Raw genomic sequence first — 18,112 nt, forward strand, 5'->3', positions numbered from 1 at the left:
CACATAGTGAGACTAAAGAGAGCCACATAGTGAGACTGAAGAGCCACATAGTGAGACTAAAGAGCCACATAGTGAGACTAAAGAGAGCCACATAGTGAGACTAAAGAGAGCCACATAGTGAGACTAAAGAGAGCCACATAGTGAGACTAAAGAGAGCCACATAGTGAGACTAAAGAGAGCCACATAGTGAGACTAAAGAGCCACATAGTGAGACTAAAGAGAGCCACATAGTGAGACTAAAGAGCCACATAGTGAGACTAAAGAGAGCCACATAGTGAGACTAAAGAGCCACATAGTGAGACTAAAGAGAGCCACATAGTGAGACTAAAGAGAGCCACATAGTGAGACTAAAGAGAGCCACATAGTGAGACTAAAGAGAGCCACATAGTGAGACTAAAGAGCCACATAGTGAGACTAAAGAGAGCCACATAGTGAGACTAAAGAGCCACATAGTGAGACTAAAGAGCCAAATAGTGAGACAAAAGAGCCACATAGTGAGACTAGAGAGCCACATAGTGAGACTAAAGAGAGCCACATAGTGAGACTAAAGAGAGCCACATAGTGAGACTAAAGAGAGCCACATAGTGAGACTAAAGAGCCACATAGTGAGACTAAAGAGAGCCACATAGTGAGACTAAAGAGCCACATAGTGAGACTAAAGAGCCACATAGTGAGACTAAAGAGCCACATAGTGAGACTAAAGAGAGCCACATAGTGAGACTAAAGAGAGCCACATAGTGAGACTAAAGAGCCACATAGTGAGACTAAAGAGCCACATAGTGAGACTAAAGAGAGCCACATAGTGAGACTAAAGAGCCACATAGTGAGACTAAAGAGCCACATAGTGAGACTAAAGAGAGCCACATAGTGAGACTAAAGAGCCACATAGTGAGACTAGAGAGAGCCACATAGTGAGACTAAAGAGCCACATAGTGAGACTAAAGAGCCACATAGTGTGACTAAAGAGCCACATAGTGAGACTAAAGAGCCACATAGTGTGACTAAAGAGCCACATAGTGAGACTAAAGAGCCACATAGTGAGACTAAAGAGAGCCACATAGTGAGACTAAAGAGAGCCACATAGTGAGACTAAAGAGAGCCACATAGTGAGACTAAAGAGCCACATAGTGAGACTAAAGAGCCACATAGTGAGACTAAAGAGCCACATAGTGAGACTAAAGAGAGCCACATAGTGAGACTAAAGAGAGCCACATAGTGAGACTAAAGAGAGCCACATAGTGAGACTAAAGAGAGCCACATAGTGAGACTAAAGAGAGCCACATAGTGAGACTAAAGAGAGCCACATAGTGAGACTAAAGAGCCACATAGTGAGACTAAAGAGAGCCACATAGTGAGACTAAAGAGCCACATAGTGAGACTAAAGAGAGCCACATAGTGAGACTAAAGAGAGCCACATAGTGAGACTAAAGAGCCACATAGTGAGACTAAAGAGAGCCACATAGTGAGACTAAAGAGCCACATAGTGAGACTAAAGAGAGCCACATAGTGAGACTAAAGAGAGCCACATAGTGAGACTAAAGAGCCACATAGTGAGACTAAAGAGAGCCACATAGTGAGACTAAAGAGCCACATAGTGAGACTAAAGAGCCACATAGTGAGACTAAAGAGAGCCACATAGTGAGACTAAAGAGAGCCACATAGTGAGACTAAAGAGCCACATAGTGAGACTAAAGAGAGCCACATAGTGAGACTAAAGAGAGCCACATAGTGAGACTAAAGAGAGCCACATAGTGAGACTAAAGAGCCACATAGTGAGACTAAAGAGAGCCACATAGTGAGACTAAAGAGAGCCACATAGTGAGACTAAAGAGCCACATAGTGAGACTAAAGAGAGCCACATAGTGAGACTAAAGAGAGCCACATAGTGAGACTAAAGAGAGCCACATAGTGAGACTAAAGAGCCACATAGTGAGACTAAAGAGCCACATAGTGAGACTAAAGAGAGCCACATAGTGAGACTAAAGAGCCACATAGTGAGACTAAAGAGCCACATAGTGAGACTAAAGAGAGCCACATAGTGAGACTAAAGAGCCACATAGTGAGACTAAAGAGAGCCACATAGTGAGACTAAAGAGAGCCACATAGTGAGCCTAAAGAGAGCCACATAGTGAGACTAAAGAGAGCCACATAGTGAGACTAAAGAGCCACATAGTGAGACTAAAGAGCCACATAGTGAGACTAAAGAGAGCCACATAGTGAGACTAAAGAGAGCCACATAGTGAGACTAAAGAGCCACATAGTGAGACTAAAGAGCCACATAGTGAGACTAAAGAGAGCCACATAGTGAGACTAAAGAGCCACATAGTGAGACTAAAGAGAGCCACATAGTGAGACTAAAGAGAGCCACATAGTGAGACTAAAGAGCCACATAGTGAGACTAAAGAGAGCCACATAGTGAGACTAAAGAGCCACATAGTGAGACTAAAGAGCCACATAGTGAGACTAAAGAGAGCCACATAGTGAGACTAAAGAGCCACATAGTGAGACTAAAGAGAGCCACATAGTGAGACTAAAGAGCCACATAGTGTGACTAAAGAGCCACATAGTGAGACTAAAGAGAGCCACATAGTGAGACTAAAGAGCCACATAGTGAGACTAAAGAGAGCCACATAGTGAGACTAAAGAGAGCCACATAGTGAGACTAAAGAGCCACATAGTGAGACTAAAGAGAGCCACATAGTGAGACTAAAGAGCCACATAGTGAGACTAAAGAGCCACATAGTGAGACTAAAGAGAGCCACATAGTGAGACTAAAGAGAGCCACATAGTGAGACTAAAGAGCCACATAGTGAGACTAAAGAGCCACATAGTGAGACTAAAGAGAGCCACATAGAGGTTTAGTTTCAGGAGGCCTGGTGGGCAAAGTTATCAGTCAGGATTCGCAGATTGAGAATGACTCTTAGTCCAGGGGTCAAGCTTCAAGAGTCCAGGGGTCAAGCTTCAAGAGTCCAGGGGTCAAGCTTCAACAGTCCAGGGGTCAGAGGCTTCAACAGTCCAGGGGTCGGGCTTCAACAGTCCAGGGGTCAGGCTTCAACAGTCCAGGGGTCAGGCTTCAACAGTCCAGGGGTCAAGCTTCAACAGTCCAGGGGTCAGAGGCTTCAACAGTCCAGGGGTCAGAGGCTTCAACAGTCCAGGGGTCAGAGGCTTCAACAGTCCAGGGTTCAAGCTTCAACAGTCCAGGGGTCAGGCTTCAACAGTCCAGGGGTCAGGCTTCAACAGTCCAGGGGTCAAGCTTCAAGAGTCCAGGGGTCAAGCTTCAAGAGTCCAGGGGTCAGAGGCTTCAACAGTCCAGGGGTCAGGCTTCAACAGTCCAGGGGTCGGGCTTCAACAGTCCAGGGGTCAAGCTTCAACAGTCCAGGGGTCGGGCTTCAACAGTCCAGGGGTCAGGGGCTTCAACCCGATCGTGAGACTGAATCTCCCGATTTTAAGATGTTTCAATGGACCTTTTCAACGCCGTTATCCTTTATTTTGGTAGCGAAGGCGAGCGGGGGGAACATGTGGGGGACACGGGCGCGGCCATGTTTGTTGTGATGACGCTGCTGGGCGTGTTTCCCACCCAGAATGCATTGCGTAAGTCAAATTTAAATGAAGCCACACCATGATAGAGGAAGATATGAGCTGTGGCCAGTGGCGCTGACAGAGACAGACGCACGGCTACCAAGCAGCGACATCAGTGGAAATATTAAAGCACCGAACGTCAAAGAAGGAGAGGAAAATGAAGAAGAGTCTCCCTGGAATAAAGCCGGTTGTTGTTGTTGTTGTTTTATGGCGGTTGGCATCCGAGTGTTGCATTACCGCCAGACTTTATTCCTCAGACGTTTCGTAGTCCTCAGACTCTGTCGTAGTCCGTAAAAGTACTCCTCCCATTGCTTTGGTGTTACAAAGCCCATGAGGTCATGATATGTCTTTGTGACTAGAATAGTTGTTGTGTCAGAGACCAACCGGCTTTATTCCAGGGAGACTCTTCTTCATCTTCCTCTCCCTCTTTGACGTTCGGTGCTTTGGAAGTACAAAGCCCATGAGGTCATGGGACGTCTTTGTCGTTTTATCCTTTAGAAGTCCTTCTTCCATCACTTTGGTGTTTCTAGGCCCATGAAGTCAAAGCGCGTTAGAACATCCTCTTGCTCCTCATCCTCGGCTCAGTCTCCAACACCCCCCACCTCTATAAACGTTTACCCAGCCCTGTGCTACATAAGTAAGCAACCACAGCCTGACACAAACCCTGTGACTGAATCGCCAGAACGTTCCGCAGATTGAACTCCCGCCCATTATTCCGAAACCACAAGGCCAACCCGGCCCTTTCTCTATCATAAGCCTCACAGCAAATCAGCACATGCTCGACAGTCTCTGGCACCCGACAGTGACCACACAGACCGGTCGGGTGTTTGCCTATCCTACTCAGTGACCAATTGAGTCCAGTATGGCCAATCCTCATGCGGGCGAAGGCCCTTTCCTCCCACGCGTTCCTGCCCATAGACCCGCAAGGACCCACACTACCCTGTACGTGATAGAGATGCCGTCCAGTAACACAGTGGCTCCAAAATTCCTGCCAAAGGCCGACCACATGACTCTTGATAACGGGCTTGATTTCAGATTTGCTTAACTCAACCGCCACATCAATTGATGGCCGCCTAAGGGAACGTTTAGCCAGTGCATCAGCCATTTCGTTACCATCCACCCCCACATACGCAGGGACCCAAAAGAAGGAAACCCTCACATCCTTCCTGGACAGGGAGAGCATCAGACAGAAGATGCCATTCAACACATCCTGTCTGCAATCCGATTTCCCAGATTTAATGCTTTGCAATGCAGAAAGGCTGTCAGAGGCCACCACAATGCCGCAACACTGCAAAGCAGATTCCGCCCATTCCAATGCCAACCGTATCGCTATAAGTTCTGACGTGAAAACAGAAAGGCAATCTGTCAACCTCTTCTTGACCGCCAGCCCCAGGTCAGGCACAAAATAAGCAGCGCCAGTACGCCCACTCTCAGGATCCCTAGACCCGTCGGTATAAATAAACACTTCACCTGAGTGCTTATCGATGAGCGCTTGAACGGCAAACTGCGGTGCCCTCCAAGCGACTCCTCTAAGCTTGCCATGCAAGCTAACATCAACAGGAGCCGGGACAAACTTCCACGGAGCTATAGCAGACAAAGCCACCGACGGGCTCACACGCAGATCACCAACCCCCGCAAGCCGCGCCTTCGCATTTCCTACCTGGCTAAAAACCATACCGCCAGCCTCACTCTGCCCCCCATCAACCCTGAGAAAGTCCCTCACCGGGTGAGAGCTCGTATGACCTTGCACATTCACCCAGTAAGCCAACAGAAGTTCTAGCCTCCGGAGCCGTAACGGCAATTCCCCCAACTCAACCTGCAGCGCCGAGACAGGGGAGGTCCTAAAAGCCCTACAGCAGATGTGCAAGGCCTGGGCTTGCTCCACATCAAGCTTCTTTAAGTTAGTCTCAGCCGCAGACATGTAGGCTATACAGCCATAATCAATAGACGCCCTCATGACGGCCCGATAAATACCCAGGAGCGACCTTCTGCTGGCCCCCCAGTCCTGGCCGGATAGACAACGAAGCAAGTTATTCACCCTTTTGCATTTACCACTGACCTCATCAATGTGCTGACGCCAACTAAGCCTCTCATCAAAGGTGACCCCCAAGAACCTCACCTCCCTGACCTGTTCGAGCACCTGCCCATGCAGTCGAAGGGAGACGTCCCTATGCCCATTGAAGAAACAGATCACTTGAGACTTCCGTACGGACAGTTTAAACCCCCACTTCAGGGTCCACTGCTCCACCTGCTGTATTGCCCTTTGCAGTTTCGCCTCGTAAAACCGGAGATTCCTCCCTCTCACCCATAGAGCGCCATCGTCAGCATAAAGGCTCCTCCCAACAGACCCATCCACGTCGTCAAAGATGTCCTTAATCATAACATTGAACAAGATAGGGCTACACACACTCCCCTGCGGGATCCCATTCTCCACCCCATAGACCCCAGAGTAAGCAGCGCCCACTCTGGTTTGGATACGCCGGCCAGACAGAAAGCTCCGGACCCAGTTAAACAGTTTACCCTTCACACCACACTTCTGCAGCTTAATGAGGAGCCCATCCTTCCAAACCATATCGTACGCCTTCTCCACATCGAAGAGCACCGCAATAACCTTTTCTTTCTGAGCCCTGGCCAGCTGGATATCAGATTCCAAACACAACACGGAATCCATGGTGTTCCTGCCTCTACGGAAACCACTCTGGTGCGCGGGAAGCAAACCCTGACTCTCCAAGAAGTAATCCAACCGCTCGGTAACCATGCGCTCCATCGTTTTCCCGAGCTGCAACGCATTCGGCCTATAACTTGAAGGGTCAGACGCTGGCCTACCCGGCTTCAGAACCAGCACCACCGTAGACTGTTTCCACGCAGATGGAACACAACCTGAATCCCAAACACGGTTGAAAAGACCCAGGACTAGCCCAAGCGTGTCATCAGTCAAATGAGAGAGCATGTCATAGCAAACCTCATCTTTACCCGGGGCTGTCTGTTTCGCCTTAGAAAGTGCTCTCCTTAGCTCAAACAAACTAAACGGAAGGTCAAGGTCATCTTGAGTCGAAGGCTGGTGCCCAATCAGCTCAGAATTCTGGGCCAGAGTACTCTCCCCGTAGTGCCTTTCCGCAGGTGAGAGATTGTCAGAGCTGTGCACCGACACAAAGGTTCTGGCCAACAGTTCAGCTTTGTCAACGTCGCTGACTGCTTCAACACCATTCAGTGTTAGGACCGGGGTCCCATGACGGCGCTCAACCCCATGCATCCGCTTAATCATCCCCCAAACATCCCCGAGACGCGTTTCTCTCCCAATTTTGGAACAATACCGCCTCCAATAGGCACTCTTGGCCGTTCTTACAGTTTTCCGCACAACAGCACGGGCCCTCTTATAGTCAATGAGGGCACCCTCAGTGTGGGTAACCCTTAGCCGGCGAAACGCCGCATTTCTCGCCCTAACAGCATGACCACATGCTTCATTCCACCACGGCACCCGCTTCCTATGTCCACTACCACCACTCTTAGGAATCGTGCCTACCGCGGTCTCTGAAACAACAACAACTATTCTAGTCACAAAGACATATCATGACCTCATGGGCTTTGTAACACCAAAGCAATGGAAGGAGTTCTTTTACGGAGGAAGAACTTCTATAGGATACAATGTTGTTGTTGTTGTTGTTGTTTTATGGCGGTTGGCATCCGAGTGTTGCATTACCGCCAGACTTTATTCCTCAGACGTTTCGAGAAAGGCATCTCATGACCTCTTGGGTTTTGTCAAAGCACTGGAGGTCAAAGCACTGGAAGAACAACTTTTAGGACTACGACAAAGTCTGGGGAATAAAGTCTGGCGGTAATGCGACACTCGGCTGTCGACTGCCATAAAACAACAACAACAACAACAACAACAACAACAACAGAGTCTGAGGACTACGAAAAATCTGAGGAATAAAGTCTGGCGGTAATGCAACAATTGGATGCCAACCGCCATAAAACAACAACAACAACAACAACAAACCAACATGTTAAAGACGATATATGTCCCCTCCTTTATCGTCTGTTTAATACTCCACAGAGTCTCAGACTCCACAGACTCCACAGACTCCACACAGACTCCACAGACTCACAGACTCCACAGACTCCACAGACTCCACAGACTCCACAGACTCCACAGACTCACAGACTCCACAGACTCCACAGACTCCACACAGACTCCACACAGACTCCACAGACTCCACAGACTCCACAGAGTCACAGACTCCACAGACTCACAGACTCCACAGACTCCACAAAGACTCCACAGACTCCACAGACTCCACAGACTCCACAGACTCCACACAGACTCCACAGACTCCACACAGACTCACAGACTCCACAGACTCCACAGCCTCACAGACTCCACAGACTCCACAGACTCCACAGCCTCACAGACTCCACAGACTCCACAGACTCCACACAGACTCCACAGACTCCACAGACTCCACAGACTCCACACAGACTCCACACAGACTCCACAGACTCCACAGACTCACATACTCCACAGACTCCACAGACTCCACAGACTCACAGACTCCACAGACTCCACAGACTCCACACAGACTCCACACAGACTCCACAGACTCCACAGACTCCACAGAGTCACAGACTCCACAGACTCACAGACTCCACAGACTCCACAAAGACTCCACAGACTCCACAGACTCCACAGACTCCACAGACTCACAGACTCCACACAGACTCCACAGACTCCACAGACTCACAGACTCCACAGACTCCACAGACTCCACACAGACTCCACACAGACTCCACAGACTCCACAGACTCCACAGAGTCACAGACTCCACAGACTCACAGACTCCACAGACTCCACAAAGACTCCACAGACTCCACAGACTCCACAGACTCCACAGACTCACAGACTCCACACAGACTCTACAGACTCACAGACTCCACAGACTCCACAGACTCCACAGACTCCACACAGACTCCACACAGACTCTACTGACTCCACACAGACTCCACAGACTCCACAGACTCTACAGACTCACAGACTCCACAGACTCCACAGACTCCACAGACTCACAGACTCCACAGACTCCACAGACTCACAGACTCCACAGACTCCACAGACTCCACACAGACTCCACACAGACTCCACAGACTCCACAGACTCCACAGAGTCACAGACTCCACAGACTCACAGACTCCACAGACTCCACAAAGACTCCACAGACTCCACAGACTCCACAGACTCCACAGACTCACAGACTCCACACAGACTCCACAGACTCCACAGACTCACAGACTCCACAGACTCCACAGACTCCACACAGACTCCACACAGACTCCACAGACTCCACAGAGTCACAGACTCCACAGACTCACAGACTCCACAGACTCCACAAAGACTCCACAGACTCCACAGACTCCACAGACTCACAGACTCCACACAGACTCTACAGACTCACAGACTCCACAGACTCCACAGACTCCACAGACTCCACACAGACTCCACACAGACTCTACAGACTCCACACAGACTCCACAGACTCCACACAGACTCCACACAGACTCCACAGACTCCACAGACTCTACAGACTCCACACAGACTCCACACAGACTCCACAGACTCACAGACTCCACAGACTCACAGACTCCACAGACTCCACAGACTCACAGACTCCACAGACTCCACACAGACTCCACACAGACTCCACACAGACTCCACAGACTCCACAGACTCCACACAGACTCCACAGACTCCACAGACTCACAGACTCCACAGACTCCACAGACTCACAGACTCCACAGACTCCACACAGACTCCACAGACTCACAGACTCCACAGACTCCACAGCCTCACAGACTCCACAGACTCCACAGACTCCACAGACTCCACAGACTCCACACAGACTCCACAGACTCCACAGACTCCACAGACTCCACACAGACTCCACACAGACTCCACAGACTCCACACAGACTCCACAGACTCCACAGACTCCACAGACTCCACAGACTCCACACAGACTCCACACAGACTCCACAGACTCCACAGACTCCACACAGACTCCACAGACTCCACACAGACTCCACAGACTCCACACAGACTCACAGACTCCACAGACTCCACAGCCTCACAGACTCCACAGACTCCACAGACTCCACAGACTCCACACAGACTCCACAGACTCCACAGACTCCACAGACTCCACACAGACTCCACACAGACTCCACAGACTCCACACAGACTCCACAGACTCCACAGACTCACAGACTCCACAGACTCACAGACTCCACAGACTCCACAGACTCACAGACTCCACAGACTCACAGACTCCACAGACTCCACAGACTCCACAGACTCCACAGACTCACAGACTCACAGACTCCACACATACTCCACAGACTCACAGACTCCACAGACTCCACACAGACTCCACAGACTCCACAGACTCCACACAGACTCCACACAGACTCCACACAGACTCCACACAGACTCACAGACTCCACAGACTCCACAGACTCCACAGACTCCACAGACTCACAGACTCCACAGACTCCACAGACTCCACAGACTCCACAGACTCACAGACTCACAGACTCCACAGACTCCACAGACTCCACAGACTCACAGACTCCACACATACTCCACAGACTCACAGACTCCACACAGACTCCACAGACTCCACACAGACTCCACAGACTCCACAGACTCACAGACTCCACACAGACTCCACACAGACTCCACACAGACTCCACACAGACTCCACACAGACTCCACACAGACTCACAGACTCACAGACTCCACAGACTCACAGACTCCACAGACTCACAGACTCCACAGACTCACAGACTCCACAGACTCCACAGACTCCACACAGACTCCACACAGACTCCACACAGACTCCACAGACTCACAGACTCACAGACTCCACAGACTCACAGACTCCACAGACTCACAGACTCCACAGACTCACAGACTCCACAGACTCACAGACTCCACAGACTCACAGACTCCACACAGACTCCACACAGACTCCACACAGACTCCACACAGACTCACAGACTCCACAGACTCACAGACTCCACACAGACGCCACACAGACTCCACACAGACTCCACACAGACTCACAGACTCCACAGACTCACAGACTCCACAGACTCACAGACTCCACAGACTCACAGACTCCACACAGACTCCACACAGACTCCACACAGACTCCACACAGACTCACAGACTCCACAGACTCACAGACTCCACACAGACGCCACACAGACTCCACACAGACTCCACACAGACTCACAGACTCCACAGACTCACAGACTCCACAGACTCACAGACTCCACAGACTCACAGACTCCACACAGACTCCACACAGACTCCACACAGACTCCACACAGACTCACAGACTCCACAGACTCACAGACTCCACACAGACGCCACACAGACTCCACACAGACTCCACACAGACTCACAGACTCCACAGACTCCACAGACTCACAGACTCCACAGACTCCACACAGACTCCACACAGACTCCACACAGACTCCACAGACTCACAGACTCACAGACTCCACAGACTCCACAGAAGTGTCTCCTCTGTAGGAAACATCACGATCATAACGAGCGACAATGACACTTTTCATAATCTCCAAACATTTCAAAACAAACACAGTGTTTGACCATCAAAAGGTTTGTCCTGTTTTCACATCTATTATTACTGTCAATACCTGCCCCTCTCTCCCCTCTCTCCCCCTCCCCCCCCTCTCTCCCCCTCTTCCCCCCTCTCTCCCCCTCTTCCCCCCTCTCTCCCCCTCTTCCTCCCCCCTCCCGCTCTCTCCCCCTCCCCCCTCTCTCCCCCTCCCCTCCTGTTTACCCCCTCCCCTCCTCTCTCTCTCCTTCATGTTTACACTGCGTTACATAAGAGTCTATTTTGAGCTACATTTGAAGCTGCTGAAATCTGAATATAATTTGAAGCATAATAAATGAGCTGCAGATTGGTGAGTGCTGATTGGCCGATGGGAACGACAGTTTGAAAATTATAAGTCGTTTCTTTGTATTTAAATCCACAAAGTCTCAAATCAATGCGTGTTTTTGTCTCATAAATGCATTCTCAATATTTTCAGTTAGCTGTGTTAGAATGTTACATGTTAGAATGTTACATGTGTTAGAATGTTACATGTGTTAGACTGTTACATGTTAGAATGTTACATGTGTTAGAATGTTACATGTTAGAATGTTACACGTGTTTGAATGTTACATGTGTTAGAATGTTACATGTTAGAATGTTACATGTGTTAGACTGTTACATGTTAGAATGTTACATGTGTTAGAATGTTACATGTTAGAATGTTACACGTGTTTGAATGTTACATGTGTTAGAATGTTACATGTTAGAATGTTACATGTTAGAATGTTACACGTGTTTGAATGTTACATGTGTTAGAATGTTACATGTTAGAATGTTACATGTGTTAGAATGTTACATGTTAGAATGTTACATGTGTTAGAATGTTACATGTGTTAGAATGTTACATGTGTTAGAATGTTACATGTTAGAATGTTACACGTGTTTGAATGTTACATGTGTTAGAATGTTACATGTGTTTGAATGTTACATGTGAGAATGTTACATGTTAGAATGTTACACGTGTTTGAATGTTACATGTGTTAGAATGTTACACGTGTTACAATGTTACATGTGTTAGAATGTTACACGTGTTAGAATGTTACATGTTAGAATGTTACACATGTTTGAATGTTACATGTGTTAGAATGTTACATGTTAGAATGTTACATGTGTTAGAATGTTACATGTTAGAATGTTACAAGTGTTTGAATGTTACATGTGTTAGAATGTTACATGTGTTAGAATGTTACATGTGTTAGAATGTTACATGTTAGAATGTTACACGTGTTTGAATGTTACATGTGTTTGAATGTTACATGTGTTTGAATGTTACACGTGTTATAATGTTACACGTGTTAGAATGTTGCATTTGTGTTAGAATGTTACACGTGTTAGAATGTTACACGTGTTAGAATGTTGCATTTGTGTTAGAATGTTACATGTTAGAATGTTACACGTGTTTGAATGTTACATGTGTTAGAATGTTACATGTTAGAATGTTACACGTGTTTGAATGTTACATGTGTTAGAATGTTACATGTTAGAATGTTACATGTGTTAGAATGTTACATGTGTTAGAGTGTTACATGTGTTAGAATGTTACACGTGTTAGAATGTTACACGTGTTAGAATGTTGCATTTGTGTTAGATTGTTACACGTGTTAGAATGTTACATGTGTTAGAGTGTTACACGTGTTAGAATGTTACATGTGCTAGAATGTTACAAATGTTAGAATAATTTTAATAATAATAACTTTTATTTATATAGCGCTTTTCAGTGACCCAAAGACGCTGAGAATGTTACATGTGTTAGAATGTTACATGTGTTAGAATGTTACATGTGTTAGAATGTTACACGTGTTAGAATGTTACACGTGTTAGAATGTTGCATGTTAGAATGTTACACATGTTAGAATGTTACACATGTTAGAATGTTACATGTGTTAGAATGTTACATGTGTTAGAATGTTACATGTTAGAATGTTACACGTGTTAGAATGTTACATGTGTTAGAATGTTACACGTGTTAGAATGTTACATGTGTTAGAATGTTACACGTGTTAGAATGTTACATGTGTTAGAATGTTACACGTGTTAGAATGTTACACGTGTTAGAATGTTACATGTGTTAGAATGTTACACGTGTTAGAATGTTACATGTGTTAAGAATGTTACATGTGTTAGAGTGTTACATGTGTTAAGAATGTTACATGTGTTAGAGTGTTACATGTGTTAGAATGTTACATGTGTTAGAATGTTACATGTTAGAATGTTACACGTGTTAGAATGTTACATGTGTTAGAATGTTACACGTGTTAGAATGTTACATGTGTTAGAGTGTTACACGTGTTAGAATGTTACATGTGTTAGAGTGTTACACGTGTTAGAATGTTACATGTGTTAAGAATGTTACATGTGTTAGAGTGTTACACGTGTTAGACTGTTACACGTGTTAGAAGGTTACATGTTAGAATGTTACATGTGTTAGAATTTTACATGTGTTAGAGTGTTACACGTGTTAGAATGTTACATGTGTTAAGAATGTTACATGTTAGAATGTCCTCAAGGCCTCTCCTTGAACCGACACCTTAACGTGGTGGAGGGGTTTGAGTTCCCGAATGATCCCGGGAGCTATGTTGTCGGGGGCTTCATGCCCCTGGTAGGGTCTCCCAAGGCAAACAGGTCCTAGGTGACGGGTCAGACAAAGATCGGTTCAGAAGCCTCTTATGACGACGACACGAACAAGGCCGTTTACGTCGCCCGGATCGGCGTCACCGGGGCCCCATCCTGGAGCCAGGCCTGGGATGGGTGCTCCATGGCGAGCGCCTGGTGGCCGGGTCTTACCCCACGGGGCCCGGCCGGGCACAGCCCGAAAGAGCGACGTGGGGCCGCCCTCCCGTGGGCCCACCACCCGCAGGAGGATCCATAAGGGGCCGGTGCAGAGAGATCTGGGCGGCAGTCGACGGCAGGGGCCTCGGCGACCAGATCTCCAGACACAGAGACTAACTCTGGGGACATGGAATGTCACCTCGCTGGGGGGGAAAGAGCCTGAGCTTGTGCGGGAGGTTGAGCGATACCGACTAGATATAGTCGGCCTCACCTCCACGCACAGTTTGGGCTCTGGAACCCATCTCCTCGAGAGGGGCTGGACGCTCCACTTCTCTGGTGTTGCCCGCGGGGAGAGGCGGCGGGCTGGTGTGGGCTTGCTGATAGGCCCTCAGCTCAGCCGCCACGTGTTGGAGTTTACCCCGGTGAACGAGAGGGTCGCGTCCCTCCGCCTTCGGGTGGGGGACAGGTCTCTCACTGTTGTGGCGGCCTACGGGCCGAACAGCAGTGCAGAGTACCCGGCCTTCTTGGAGTCCTTGGGAGGGGTACTGGACAGTGCACCGACCGGGGACTCCGTTGTTCTACTGGGGGACTTCAACGCCCACGTGGGCAATGACAGTGACACCTGGAGAGGGGTGATCGGGAAGAACGGCTTCCCCGATCTGAACCCGAGCGGTGTTCAGTTATTGGACTTCTGTGCTAGCCACGGATTGTCCATAACGAACACCATGTTCAAGCACAAGGGTGTCCATCAGTGCACATGGCACCAGGACACCCTAGGCCGGAGGTCAATGATCGACTTTGTTGTCGTGTCATCAGACCTCCGGCCGCGTGTCTTGGACACTCGGGTGAAGAGAGGGGCAGAGTTGTCAACCGATCACCACCTGGTGGTGAGTTGGATCCGCTGGCGGAGGAGGAAGCCGGACAGACTTGGCAGACCCAAGCGCATTGTGAGGGTCTGTTGGGAACGTCTAGTGGAGCCCTCTGTCAGTAGGGTATTTAACTCGCACCTCCGGGAGAGCTTCTCCCATGTCCCGGGGGAGGTTGGGGACATTGAGTCCGAGTGGACCATGTTCTCCGCCTCCATTGTTGATGCGGCTGCTCGGTGCTGTGGTCGCAAGGTCTCCGGTGCCTGTCGTGGCGGCAACCCCCGAACCCGGTGGTGGACACCGGAAGTAAGGGATGCCGTCAGACTGAAGAAGGAGGCCTATCAGGCCACTCTGGCTTGTAGGTCTCCGGAGCCGCGGCTCGTGCTGTCGCAGAGGCAAAAACCCGGGCCTGGGAGGAGTTCGGGGAGGCCATGGAGGAGGACTATCGGTCGGCACCAAAGAAATTCTGGCAAACCGTCCGGCGCCTCAGGAGGGGGAAGCAGTGTCTCACCAACACCGTTTACGGTGCGGGTGGAGGCCTGCTGACCTCAACTGGGGATGTCGTCGGACAGTGGAAGGAATACTTTGAGGATCTCCTTAATCCCTCAGTCACGTCTTCCGAAGAGGAAGTGTAGACCGGGGACTCGGTGGCTGGCTCATCCATCACCCAAGCTGAAGTCACTGAGGTTGTTCGCAAACTCCTCGGTGGCAGGGCTCCGGGGGTGGATGAGATCCGCCCTGAGTACCTAAAGTATCTGGATGTTGTAGGACTGTCTTGGTTGACACGTCTCTGCAACATCGCGTGGCGTTCGGGGACCGTGCCTCTGGACCGGCAGACCGGGGTGGTGGTCCCTCTGTTCAAGAAGGGGGACCGGAGGGTGTGTTCCAACTACAGAGGGATCACACTCCTCAGCCTCCCGGGTAAGGTCTATTCCAAGGTACTGGAGAGGAGAATCCGACCGATAGTCGAACCTCGGATTCAGGAGGAGCAGAGTGGTTTTCGTCCTGGTCGTGGAACACTGGACCAGCTCTATACCCTCCATCGAGTGCTCGAGGGTTCATGGGAGTTTGCCCAACCAGTCCATATGTGTTTTGTGGATCTGGAGAAGGCTTTCGACCGTGTCCCTCGGGGTGTCCTTTGGGGGGTGCTCCGGGAGTACGGGGTCCGGGGCCCTTTGCTCAGGGCTGTCCGGTCCCTGTATGACCGGAGCAGGAGCTGTGTTCGCATTGCCGGCAGTAAGTCAGACCTGTTCCCAGTGCATGTTGGACTCCGCCAGGGCTGCCCTTTGTCACCGGTTCTGTTCATAATTTTTATGGACAGAATTTCTAGGCTCAGTCAGGGGTCGGAGGGTGTCCGGTTTGGGGACCACAGGATCTCATCTCTGCTGTTTGCAGACGATGTTGTCCTGATGGCTCCATCAAACCCGGACCTGCAACATGCACTGGGACGGTTTGCAGCCGAGTGTAAAGCGGCTGGGATGAGAATCAGCACCTCCAAATCCGAGGCCATGGTTCTCGACCGGAAAAAGGTGGCTTGCCCTCTCCAGGTGGGTGGGGTGTCCTTGCCCCAAGTGGAGGAGTTCAAGTATCTCGGGGTCTTGTTCACGAGTGAGGGAAGGATGGAGCGTGAGATCGACAGGCGGATCGGTGCAGCGGCTGCAGTGATGCAGTCGCTGCATCGGACCGTTGTGGTAAAGAGGGAGCTGAGTCGAAAGGCAAAGCTCTCTATTTACCGGTCGGTCTACGTTCTGACCTCACCTATGGTCATGAGCTTTGGGTAGTGACCGAAAGAACAAGATCGCGGATACAAGCGGTCGAAATGAGTTTCCTCCGCCAGGTGGCTGGGCGCTCCCTTAGAGATAAGGTGAGGAGCTCGGCCACACGGGGGGAGCTCGGAGTAGAGCCGCTGCTCCTCCACATCGAGAGGAGCCAGCTGAGGTGGCTCGGGCATCTGTTCCGGATGCCTCCTGGGCGCCTCCCTCGGGAGGTGTTTCAGGCATGTCCCACCGGGAAGAGGCCCCGGGGAAGACCCAGGACACGCTGGAGAGACTATGTCTCTCGGCTGGCCTGGGAACGCCTCGGGATCCCCCCGGAGGAGTTAGAGGAAGTGTCTGGGGAGAAGGAAGTCTGGGAGTCCCTGCTCAGACTGCTGCCCCCGCGACCCGGCCCCGGATAAAGCGGCAGAAGATGGATGGATGGATGTTAGAATGTTACATGTGTTAGAATGTTACATGTGTTAGAATGTTACATGTGTTAGAATGTTACATGTGTTAGAATGTTACACGTTTTAGAATGTTACATGTGTTAGAATGTTACACGTGTTAGAATGTTACATGTGTTAGAGTGTTACACGTGTTAGAATGTTACACGTGTTAGAATGTTACACGTGTTAGAATGTTACATGTGTTAGAATGTTACACGTGTTAGAATGTTACATGTTAGAATGTTACACGTGTTAGAATGTTACACGTGACTCCAGGTATTGCACACATGTATTGCATACGGGTATTGCACACGGCTCCTGACCTGTGTCGATCTGGTTGCGGCCCCTCAGGAGGTAACTGAACTCCTGGCAGCGCTCGCTCTGGCTGTAGCCGCGCGGCGAGTTGAAGCACAGCTCTTCCACCAGAACCAGCGCCTTCTTGCACAGGTCTTCATCCCAGTCGCCCGACATCCTCCAATCAGCATCGCACTCTCACCGCAGCCGACCAATGACAGCGCAGCCCGCCTCTTCGCCCTCCTCTGCGGTTGGACGGCGCTCAGGGAGGAAGCGGAGCCCGGGTCCTTCCACTTTTTGTGGGGGGTTCAGAGGAAGGGGGCGGGGCTGGGCCAGGAAGAGGGCGTGGTCTGGATCACAGAGACCAGAAGGATGGACACGCCCCGCTATCGCCTGGAGGGACGCAAAAGAGTGTGACTTTTAACACATCATTATATTTATTATATCTGTTCTAACATGTTTGTTATGTTTGTGGCGATCGAATCAATGTAATTTATAATATATGACACACATGAGTTCAAAGTGTGGCTCAGTGTGGATCCTAAGACTTGATGCTCGAGAGACAATGAGACAAACAGTATTTTAGACCAGAAACTGTAATTAACACAAAATGGTAATAGTATCTACTGTATGTGGTATTTGTTGACGTGTTATGTTATTGTCAGATCCATAAGCGTCCAGCAGAGGGCCACACACACACACACACACACACACACTCACACACAC

General features: G+C 49.6%; 1 protein-coding gene across 1 annotated transcript in view; it reads right to left on the reverse strand.

The window, feature by feature from the left end:
- The window catches only part of syt3 (synaptotagmin III), a 202,155-nt gene that overhangs the window by 113,069 nt on the left and 70,974 nt on the right, over positions 1 to 18,112 (reverse strand). Inside the window, exon 2 of the mRNA XM_072443799.1 lies at positions 17,416 to 17,779. Coding sequence (XP_072299900.1) covers positions 17,416 to 17,563 — 148 coding nt within the window. The 5' untranslated portion in view covers positions 17,564 to 17,779. The remainder of the gene's footprint in view (positions 1 to 17,415; positions 17,780 to 18,112) is intronic.

The sequence above is a fragment of the Eucyclogobius newberryi genome, unplaced genomic scaffold (genome assembly GCF_026437365.1).
Source record: "Eucyclogobius newberryi isolate DKJ021-1_F unplaced genomic scaffold, fEucNew1.0.hap1 SCAF_13, whole genome shotgun sequence".
NCBI classification, from domain to species: Eukaryota; Metazoa; Chordata; class Actinopteri; order Gobiiformes; family Gobiidae; genus Eucyclogobius; species Eucyclogobius newberryi.